The sequence below is a fragment of the Leucopleurus acutus genome (genome assembly GCF_964270905.1).
Source record: "Leucopleurus acutus genome assembly, chromosome: 7".
Taxonomy (NCBI): domain Eukaryota; kingdom Metazoa; phylum Chordata; class Mammalia; order Artiodactyla; family Delphinidae; genus Leucopleurus; species Leucopleurus acutus.
In genome coordinates, this window is record NC_139150.1 from 78,678,336 (window position 1) to 78,690,943 (window position 12,608).

Sequence of the window (12,608 nt, forward strand, 5' to 3'; positions counted from 1 at the left end):
GCAGTGAGAGGCCCGCGTACCACCAAAAAAAAAAAAAAAAAAGATATTTGCACAAACATTTATAGCAAGTTTATTCATACAGAAGAAATTGGAAGGAACCCAACAGGATCAAGTGATAGACAATTTATAATATATTTATAATGACATTCTCCTACACAGCAATAAATAAAAGATCAGTCTTTTAATATATGTTATAATATGGATGAATCCCGAAAGTATCATGTTGAACAAGAGGAAAACAGAAAAGAATACACAGAGTATTCATACTTTTATTTGAGTTTCAAACACAGCAAAACCAATATTTAATAATAAAAGTCAGAATGGTTAATATAGTAGTTACCTCTGCAGTTTACTGATAGTACAAAGGAATCTTCTGGGGTGGTGAAATTATCATGTCTTATTTTTCCAATAATGCAAAACAAAATACATTACTTAATTATGGATCAGTATTGAAAAGTCTATTAACATTAAAATATAAACGCAGATCAAATACATAATTTTAAAATTTAGTGGAAACACTTTCTTATCCTAGAAAAAAATAAAGGGCCTTTTTCCAATAGCAACAATAACTCTAAGGTATTTAGAAATAATTTAAAAAAAATAATGCCTCTAGGCCTTCTGGAAAAAGTTACAAAGCATTATTAAAAAACAAAACAAACACACCACTGTAAAGCAATTATAATCCAATAAGGATGTTAAAAAAAAATGGATTAAAGACCTAAATGTAAGGCCAGATAAGCAGGATGCTCGCTGACGTAAATCGCAGCAATATTTTTTTTTGATCCACCTCCTAGAGTAATGAAAATAAAAACAAAAATAAACAAATGGAACCTAATTAAACTTAAAAGATTTTGCATAGCAAAGGAAACGATAAACAAAATGAAAAGACAACCCACAGAATGAGAGTAAATATTTGCAAACAAAGTGACCGACAAGGGATTAATCTCAAAAATATACAAACAGCTCATGAAGCTCAATATCAAAAAAACAAATAACCCAATCAAAATATGGGCAGAAGATCTAAATAGACATTTTTCCAAAGAAGACATACAGCTGGCCACAAAGCACATGAAAATATGCTCAACATCACTAATTATTAGAGAAATGCAAATCAAAGCTACAATGGAGTATCACCTCACACCAATCAGGATGGCCATCATCAAAAAATCTACAAAGAATAAATGCTGGAGAGAGTGTGAAGCAAAGGGCACCCTCCTGCACTGTTGGTGGGAATGTAAATCGGTACAACCACTATGGAGAACAGTATGAAGGTTCCTTAAAAAACAAAATATAGAGCTACCATATGATCCAGCAATCCCACTCCTGGGCATATAACCAGAGAAAACCATAATTCGAAAAGATACATGCACCTCAATGTTCATTGCAGCACTATTTACAATAGCCAAGACATGGAAACAACCTAAATGTTCATTGACAGAGGAGTGGCTAAAGAAGATGTGGTACATATATACAATGGAATATTACTCAGCCATAAAAAAGAATGAAATAATGCCATTTGCAACAAATGGATGGACCATTGTCATATTGTCATATTGTTGTCAATATGATTGTTGTCAACAATATTGTCATATTGTTGTCATATTGACTGAAGTAAGTCAGACAGAGAAAGACAAATATATGATATCGTTTATATGTGAAATCTAGAAAAAATAGTACAAATGAACTTATTTACAAAACAGAAATACAGTCACAGATGTAGAAAACAAACTTATGGTTACCAGGGGGAAAAGGGGGGGGTGGCATAAACTGCAAGATTGGGATTGACATATATACACTACTACATATAAAATACATAACTAGTAAGGACCGACTGTATGGCACAGAGGACTCTACTCAATACTCTGTAATGACCTATATGGGAAAAGACTCTAAAAAAGAGTGAATATATGTATATGTATAACAGCATCACTTTACTGTACACCTGAAACTAACACAACATTGTAAATCAACTATACTCCAATAAAAATTAAAACAAAAGAAAACAAAAACAAAAGATTTGGAATTATCTGTTAAAAAAATAATTAAATAAAATAAAAAATAAAAACCAAACAAAGCAAACATATAAAGAAGGCTAATGATTAAGTAGACGTTACATGTTCATGGGTGGCAAAATACAGTATCTAGAAGATAATAATTGTTTCAAAAATTAATCTAGGTATTCAAAGCAATTTCAATTAAAATCTAGTAAGGGTTTTTTATGAAACCCAAAAGGGATGGGGAGCATTCTTTATCAGATATCAAGATTTATAATAAAACTTTAGTAATAAACACAGTGCAATACTGCACTTAGATAAGCTAACAGACAGATGAATATAACAAAAACATATAAACATTATAATATATAATAATTTGATATATGATAAAATTTATAGTTGAAACAGATGGTAAATGATAGACTACTCAAAACCAAAATAAGAAAGGCAAACATAACATTTAGGAGACATTACAAGAAAATAATGATATTAAAATTGCTAACTTGCCTTCTTAAAAGAGAATATAGACACAATTATAAACAAAAAATAATGCCACAATGTAAATGAATAAGAAATATTGAGTCTCCAAAGTATATATTTAAAAGAGAATACCCTGATAAAGTATTGAGGAATCAACCCAACATGAATAGTAATTATAAAGAGAAAGTCTGTGTAGTCAATATTTTTTTTCATTTTTTGTAGTCATATGTGAAAGGAAAAGTATAATGAAATAATATTCCACACATAAGATCAACTAATGATACCCTTAGAATAGATAATGTTGATAAAGAAGTGAAAAATAAGAAATTTTCATTCACTTGGATAACAATGTTGTTAATCAACAAAGTTGGAAATGATCTGTTTCAAGTAGAAGAAACCATGGGGACTTGATCTGTTTCAAGTAGAAGAAACCATGGGGACTTATCCATAGGAAGTGCCATTTGTGTTGGGCCTGGATATCAATATTGCAGTCGGGGGAATGACAGGAAAAAGCTTCACAAAGAGATTTTTAGAAAAACCATCCAAACATCGTAGGAATGAATGCTCCCCCACCAGATTTCCTGAGTGTTGAGTCCTTCCATATGTGGAGCCTCTCAAGTGGAGAAGGATACATATTAAAATTATTTTTATAACCTTGGTTATGTGAATTCCCCTTATTACAAACAGAGGTGAAACAATGGTATCTGAGGTCCTTTCTAGAGACAGCAGGGGATGACCAAAGCTCATCTCCCACAATGTTGCTTTGACCAGAGGTGTTTGGCTTTTATTGTTCAACATATTAGATTCAGCGTGCTATTTTAATATAGCACTGTAATGCAAAGAAACGACTTTAATAACCACCTGTTCATATTTATAATGTCACAAGGAAGACTCTGGCTCAAGGTCTCCCAGACAGGTGATTGAATGGCTGGAATTAGAGATATGATCTCCTGATATTCAGCCCAATGTTCATTACAGAAAAAATCTGCAGAAAAACCAGTGAGCACTACAGAGTGAAATGAGCCAATGCAACCTATTTTGGGCATCTCTGCCCTGTATGTATTTGATCATAAAAATGGAGGTATAGGTGGAAGGTGTTGTAGAGGAAACACTGTGGGCACACAGACCTGGTTAAGGTTTGCAGACTATCCTGTGTATTAGCTGGGACTAACAATTTCAGTTAAAATGGAAATTTTGAAAAACATTTGGCTGAAATGAAGCTAAACAAATGCTTTCTAGTATTTTTACTTCTAAGATTTCAACCTGCAACTTTCAGAGTGTTACCAGGTTACAGCTATCTTTCTCTCCTCATTCTCCACACCACACTCCAGAGTGCTGTAGTGCTGTAGCACTGTAGTTCTCAAGCATGTCATTCTGTTTGAGGTTTCCTTTCTTCCACAAGCTATATGTTGCCTGTGACTTTTTCACTAGTTTGACTTCCACATAAAGCTACCTCCCATATATTCCTTTTTCTTTTTTTTTTTTTTTTTGGCGGTACGCGGGCCTCTCACTGTTGCGGCCTCTCCCGTTGCGGAGCACAGGCTCTGAAAGCACAGGCTCAGCGACCATGGCTCACAGGCCCAGCCGCTCTGCGGCATGTGGGATCTTCCCAGACCGGGGCACAAACCTGTGTCCCCTGCATCGGCAGGCGGACTCTCAACCACTGCGCCACCAGGGAAACCCCCCATATATTCTTCAAGGTACAACTCAAGCTATTTTTATTTTACAAAGTTTGGGAGTCTTAAACAGAGCAATTAGGCAGGAAAAAGCAATAAAAGGCATCCAAATTGGAAAGAAAAAAAATAAAACTGTCACTAGTTGTGGATGACATGATTTTATATAGGGAAAATTCTGAAGACTGCACCAAAACTGTTAGTACTAATAAACAAATTCAATAAAGTTGCAGGGTACAAAATCAAACAAAATATATCATGTTTTTATACACTAACAGCAAACTATGAAAAAGACAAATTAAGAATAAATTCTATTTACTAGTACATCAAAAATAATACAATACCTAGGAATACATTTAACCAAGAAAGTGACAGATGAGGACACTGAGAAGTATAAGTGATGAAAGTAATTTAAGAAGACAAAAATACATATATTCTATACTCATGGACTGAAAGAATTTGTATTGTTAAAATGTTTACCCAAAGCAATCTACAGATTTGATTCAATCCCTATCAAAATTCCAATGGCATTTTTCACAGAAATAGAACCAACAATCCTAAAATTTGTATGGAATCAAAAAAGACCCCAAATAGCTAAAGCAATATTGAGAAAGAAGAACAAAGCTGGAGGCATCATCCTCCCTGATTTCAAACTGTACTACAAAGTGATAGTAATCAAAACAGTACGGTATTGGTATAGAAACAGATGCATAAAACAATGAAAAAAAATAAAGAGCCCCAAAATAAACCCACACATATATGGCCAATTGGTTTACAACAAAGGAGGCAAGAATATACAATGGGGAAAAGATAGTCTCTTCAATACATTGTGTTGGGAAAACTGGACAGCCACACGCAAAAGAATGAAATTAGACTACTACCTTACACCATGCACAAAAATTAACTCAAAATGGATTAAATGCTTGAATGTAAGACTTGAAACCACAAAACTCCAAGAAGAAAACATAGGAGTTAAATCCTTGATATCAGTCTTGGTGACTTTTTGGATATGACTCCAAAGGCAAGAGCAACAAAAGCAAAAAAAAAAAAAAAAAAAAAAAAAAACAAACAACAAGTAGGACTACATCAAACTAAAAATCTTCTTCCCTAGGAAGGAAACCATCAATAGAATGAAAGTCAACCTACTGAATGAGAGAAGATTTTCAAATCATATATCCATTAAGGGGTTAATATAAAAAATATGTAAATAACTCATATAACATAATAACAAAACTTTTTTTTAGTTTAAAAATGGGCAGAGAACTGAACAGACATTTTTCCAAAGAAGACTTATAGATGTCCAACAAGCACATGAAAAGATGATCCACATCACCAATCATCAGGGAAACGCAAATCAAAGCCACAATGAGATACCATCTCACATCTGTTAGAAAGGCTATTATCAAAAAGATGTGGAGAAAAGAACTCTTGTGCATTGTTGGTGGGAATGTGAATTGTTGCAGACACTATGGAGAGCAGTATTGAGGTTCCTTAGAAAATTAAAAACTAGAATGACCGCATGATCCAGCTATTCCACTTCTGGGTATTTATCCAAAAATATTAAAACTCTAATTCCAAAAGATATATGTACCCCTATATTCAATGCATTATTTACAATAGCCAAGATATGAAAATGACCTAAATATCCATTGATTGATGAATGGATAAAGAAGATCTGATACACACACACACACACACACACACACACAATGGAATATTACTCAGCCATACAAAAGAATTAAACCTTGCCATTTGCAATAATATGGATGGGCTCTGAGGGTATTTTATGCAAAGTGAGATAAGTTAGACAAAAACAAATACCATATGATATCATTTATATGTGGAATCTTAAAAAAAATAAATGAACAAACAAAACAAAGAAAAATGATACAGAAACAGATTGGTGGTTTCCAGAGGGGAGTGGGTGAAATTGTGAAGGTGGTCAAGAGGTACAAATTTCCATTTATAAAATAAATATATCTTGGGTATGTAATATAAAAAAAGAAAAGAGAAAAAAATGATACAACTTAATGTTTTCTTTCTAGAAAAGTTTACCTAGCCTTATTTAGATATCCATCTATTTTGCTCCCATAGTGCTATGTGCATTACTTTTTCATGTCATTTATCTTACTATAAAGTAAATATTTATGAATATTTTCATGTCTCCTATTAGACTGAGAGTTTATTAAGGTAAATGCCCAGCACCACATGGTATTTTGTGTGAATGTAGTAAACATTTTTTCTAAAATGAATATACCAAAAAAGAGGTAAAAATACTGTATGGATGATGGTATGGGTTATCAGTAAATAGAACTGCTATTTATGTAGTGACAAAATTAGACAGGGTACTGAGTTAAGTTTAAAAAATAATGTAAGATCAGTTTTAGCTTTGTTATAAAGAGTGATCAAACAATAGAGAGTTAAAAACATACATTTATATTAGACAAATTTTCTGTTATTTGAAGTGATCACCCAGTATGTACCACATCAGACTATCAATACCGTACAAGGAAATTATATACATATATGTATATATGTGAAATTCATATATTTAAGTTATCTATAAAAATTTATATGACTATATATTATGAATATGTATTGAATCAAAATATGTGGAGATGGGCCCAGAAATTAGGCACCCCAGCTCAAATCAATCACTGACCACATTGTTCTTATCTATGGATGGTATACAATTAACAACAGAACATTCAGTACAAATTAAGAAAATACAGATTTTTTATTATAAAAAATGCTAAGAGGTGGCGTGGTACCTTAGACACTCTCTACTTTCCATGTTTCTCTAGTCCAGATCCTTGCTGACATTTCTACTAGGTTAAATACATTTGGCTGAGAGCAGTTATAGGACCACTCTAACCCAGCAAGGTAACTTCTTCCCTTAGAATCAGCATGTTTCTCTTGGACAATTAATTCAAAAAACGACTTAACCAACATAACTGTCTATAAGCACATCTGGTCTTGAACCATTCTGTAGACTGGGTAAATTTAATTCTCTTCTTAAATTCAATTATTTATATTTCTCTCCCAAACACTGTGAGAAAGACCTCCGGTGTTATTTTTATTCATATGTCTGTATAGTAAACTCCACAGTAGTTAAGGTTTGCTCTAAAGCCATGTTTGATAGGACGATGAGGTCACCTCATACTCAGACATATATAATTATCTTTTATGGGTGACTGGTCACAAATTCAATAAAATTTACATGAATGCTTCGCATAGCTCCCCATAGAGAATGATCATTACCTATCAATTGCCCAGAAACAGTACATCTAGTTGGTCATGCACTGCTGCACATATTCTTTTTTTCATGGAAATCAATATTTCTATGGGATCTTGGATTTGCGTTTGCATATATTTCGGCAATAATTGTTTGGGTAGTAGAATTATGCAAGGAGGTAAATAGTTTCCGACTCAATCAACACCTAGATTGCTAGTCTAGCTGTTCATTGATTTCTGAGTCATCTTTTTCCTATTGTCAAAAGAAAAGTATAGAAAGGTAATAATTATTTTGATAATGCTCCTAGGACAGATTTACTCTTGTGTCAATGATTAACAAAAATCAAATATGTTTGAGAGATGTAACTGTCTTTTCCTTCTTTTATAATTTTTCATATATATAGCAACCTAAGTGTATCATATATATTTCAAAATGATGCTCAATTTTATACACTTTTAGAAAACACATGTGATTAGGATATCTTATAAAAGGCTAAATAAATATCATTATGCCTTTCACTTTTTGGCACATAAGATAAATGAAATGTGACTTGGAGATCATATGTGACATCTAAAATTTTGGTATTGGGTGTATAGGATGTAAGTGCACAGAAATTTAAGGAATGTTAAATGTTTAATTTCCCAAGGTTACATAGGAACTTTATAAGTCAAAGCAATGCATGTAAAATAAGTATAATCATAGACATAAAAACAGACATATGTGTATATGATTTTTAATAACTATTTCTAAACTCCTCTAACCCATGTAGCAATTTAGCTTGGTAAATCCTGAGCGTTTTCATTCAAGGGATTGCCAGTAAGGAGAGAGAGAGAGAAGTCTAGGAAACAGTTTTTGTAGTTTTTTTTTTTTTTCAAAGTGGACAATGTTTTTCTATGGTCAAAGATTTCTTTTGAAATAAATATTGTTTTACTGTACAATGTCTATGACAATTTCATATGCTAATGTTTATTGGGAGTAATCCAGCATGGGGAAAGGCATAAAAGCAACAGAATTTTCTCAATTTACTTGATTTCGGCATCCCATTTTCAAGGAACACTTCATTCAACTAGTGTTCTATGAAACACATTTTGGGATACATTTATTTAATGGCATACGTAGTTTTATGACCAAGTCTAGCTAGAGATGTGCAAGGAATTAAAGCTACAGTTTTGTAATTTACAATGAAAACCATGCCCAGTGCAGCTTTTGAGTGAAGAACTATTCATACCTATGATCAGAGACAAGGACAAATGGAGTCATTGATGAGACTGAATAGGGAGTGAGAAAAGGCAAGAGTTAAAGACATAAGCCTGATAGAAAATAAAGTGGAACAAAAGAATTATGAAATCCAAAATGTACATTAAAGGTAGGATGAACAGCACAATGAAAGCAGACAAACCCAGATTAGAATCTAGACTTTGTAACTAGTTTACTTTGACAAGTAAAATAAGCTCTCTGACTTCTATTTCCTTGTGGATAAATGAGATTACTATGTCACAAAGATTAAAAAAAAAATCATATAAGCCACAGTTTGGCATATGTCAGTTGGCCAATAAAAGGCTGTTAGTACAGATATTGTTTGATGCGCAATATTAAAAGGCAATGATTATTTTCTGACTTAAGAACATATAGTCTTAAAACTGTAAACTACATACCCAGTGCCATTTCATAATCTTGCAAGCATCTATTTGTAACTGTTACAGTACTGTTGGAAAAACTGTGGCTGGTCTATGGCCCCTATAACTGACAATGAACCTGGTAATAGAACAGAAAATTTGTGGGAAAAAGAAAACAAGAGCAATAGGTGGAAGATAAATGAGAACTTACCAAGTTCATTATAAACATGGCATTCATCTCTGGACATTCATATCATTATCTGTATAATAGAAGGGGAATATAGCGACAAAGCACAGAAACTTTATGTGATTGCAATATATGATATGGAAATTCTAAAGAAAGAATATACTACAAGTGACAATATCATATGAACACAAATTAGAACTCTCAAGAATGTCTGTTTTATCTGGGTAATTAATATCTCAGGACTGTCACTCCTGCAGATCTCCTGCTATACTCTCCACTTGCCTTAACGTTTTCTCCTGGGATGATTTTCCACATTTAGTTCTACATTTTTGGACTATTCCTTATAGAGGTTTGAATCTAATAGGCAGAGTTGGCCATATTCAGATATCAAAACTTTTTTAATTAGAGGTAATTAACATGCATTTTGCTTCAAGCATCATTTTCCCTTATAAATTTTCTGAACTTTGAAAGAGACTGTTACCCTGTTGGTCTCCATTTTTTAAATGCATAAAGATGCTCTTAAAACACGGTCAAAAGTCAGTACACTGCTTGAAATCCTGCATGATTTCCTATTAAAAAAATATCCTTCACATGGCCTACAAATGTGTGCCAAGCCAGCCCCTAAAACATTTTATTTTCCTCTTGCCCTCTTGCCTACACTGCCACTACATTGCCCTCTTTTGCTGAGGTCCATTTCCTTAAAAATAATTTCCCTAAAACCAATAACACGACTGTTCCCCCTCTGCTGTTCACAGTATCCTATATTAAGCTTTCATAATATGTATCACAGTGCATAATTGTTTTTGAGATTCCTTGAACGACTACTGCATTCTACTAAAACAAAACATCCATAATGGTAGACAGTGACACATAACAGTCAATTATATAGTTTAGGATGAATAAACATGCTGTAATAATTTTATAATAACTGGCCGAATACCTTCAAAAACTATAGAAATCTTCTTATATTGAAAAGAGGTAAGAAAAATAAAGACAAAGATATTTAACTTATTATTGGAAAAAAACCGTAATTTGAGCCTAAGTATTCACAGTTTCATATTTCTTGGTCTTTTTGCATCATAAACTTGAGGTCCTGATTCCATTAAAACTGAGAAAATTCAAGACTTATCTAATTTCACTTTGACACCAAGAAATAAAAAGAGATCATCGAGGAGGGCTTCTTAAAAGTACTAAGGATCTGACCTTTGGTTATATAAAAAAGCATTTCACTTTCATCTCAAGGTCTCCAGAAATTTTCTCTACCTGTCACTTATCTCTCTCTCCTAAGTAAATTGCTCTTGCCATGACTGCTGAGGACTGCCATCTCTTCTTTATAAGCATATATCAGATCAAGATTTTTTCAAACTGGTTTTGTTTGACCTTCCAGGCAGACAACATATTTGAAGAAGTCCTTGTGAAGAAGGGCACAGCGCAATCCTCACTAGTGGGTTCCCATAAAATTTTGATATTGGCTCTCTTGCTTTATGTAAAAATATATCTTACTAACCAATTTTTAGTTTTATGAAATATTTTAAAGAGTGTGAAGATAGGTAAACTGACATATTATCATGTCAAAATACTATTGTCTTTTATTTGACCATTTATAATGAATTGTGAAGCTTTCATTCAACATTGAAAAAATATTTCTGAAAATACAACACTTAGGAAAGTGAAATCAAGTGAAATCTAAGAAAAATATTTTTTCATTTATGTCTTTCTTCAACCACATGCACACACACACAGCAAGTGAGTTGTATATATACATGTAATTTCATATACATTATTACAGTCATGTTTATATAATAAATAACAAAATATATGATGGATATATAACTATATACACTCCTCAGTAATCTAATACATATGTCTATATACACACGTTTAATATATATCCATATATATATATATGCTCATATATATGTACACACTATCAACTTTCTTTTCAAGGTATTTAGAAGTACACTAAAGAAAGAGTAACATATCAATTGCTTGTCTGAGAGTGGGTTATGATGGAAAGGATAGAAAGGAAAAGGGGAGGGTGGGAGGCCAGCATACATCTGAGAAGGAAAGGAGCCACCAGTGAAAGAGGAGGTAATTCAAAATGTACCCTGAACACAAAAGATGTGTTTCATGCCTTCGTAATTCTGCTTCAGGCTACATGATTATGCAGGCACCATGAGGATCTGGTAACTACATCAAAATGCACTCATTCATCTCCAAATTTGTGTCTAACATACTAGACGCTCTAATGCATTATCAACTGGTGATTTTAGATTCTAATTATCACTGACTCATCTTTTTTGTCCCTTTACTATTGCTAAACTACCTCAAAAAGCATAAAATGGCTCCCTCTTTGTGACTAATAAAAAAAACCAAATTCACAGAGAATCCAAGAGTTGAAGGAGACAATGCCCTTTCAACATAACCACTCATCTGCAGTTTCTATTTCAATATTTTCTCTGGAGATTCAGACCTTCTTCTTTTCAGTTCAGGGATGAAACCCTCAAGGGGGAAACTATGTACAGGGCATCACAAAACTGTCTATATACTTCTGGTCACCAAAGAAATTCTCCAGTTACTAAGTCATCCTTGTCTCTGGAAGATTCAGTCAGTCACTCATTCAATGAACACCTACTTAACAGTGTGCAAAACATTATTGTCAATTGTCTTGGGAATAAAAAGATGAATGAGCTCTAGGTCCTTCCCTTACAGGTCAAAATAGAATTTTTGTTGGAAGGTGTGCTAATGTTCTTCCCAGTCTCCATATACTTAGCTATGTGATTGGGCATTTCCTGATGTATCAAATACCTTAAAATATGTATTTTTAATGAAATCTAGTCTTACCTTTATGAATTTATCTTGAGGAAAGAATCAGGCATATATACATAGGTTTAACCACAAAAATACTCATTAAAGCATCATAAGTACTCCAACTGACCAGCAATATATAATTGGTTAATAATAGCTAACTTATTTTTTCATTTGCCAGAAAATGTACATTACTTTTGTCTATATAATAATGTGTATTATTGTCTCTTCAGAGGCAAATAACATGCTGGCTAGGTACCTTTCTCAGTATCACACAGCTGATAAGATACAAGGGCAGAATTGTGCTCCAGAACCTATGTGGTTAGCCAGTGGGCTGTTAGCCTAGTTCACACAAGGCTAAATCTTACCTTCTGAATTAGAGCTCGGTCTCAGCTTAAAGGCCACCTCCTTAGCAAGGGAGCCTTTCCTGAGAGCTGTATCTAACTCTCCCCTTATCCTTGCCCTTGTTCTTTAACACAATAATTCCTTATTTCCTTCATTGCATTTACCTGAGTATTTTTCTTCCTTAAATCATTTTTAACAGCTTTATTGGGATGTACCAGAAAATTATCGTATCGTAAGAGTACAATTCAATGTATTTTACGTAAATTTGTA

General features: G+C 33.1%; 1 protein-coding gene across 2 annotated transcripts in view; it reads right to left on the reverse strand.

Moving 5' to 3' along the window:
• LOC309963985 (uncharacterized protein) overlaps positions 1 to 12,608 on the reverse strand; it is a 389,311-nt gene that overhangs the window by 321,832 nt on the left and 54,871 nt on the right. For both annotated transcript variants that reach the window (XM_082842582.1, XM_082842581.1), the window contains one exon: positions 9,210 to 9,258. In XM_082842582.1, the coding sequence (XP_082698708.1) occupies positions 9,210 to 9,236 (27 nt within the window). In that variant the 5' untranslated portion in view covers positions 9,237 to 9,258. The remainder of the gene's footprint in view (positions 1 to 9,209; positions 9,259 to 12,608) is intronic.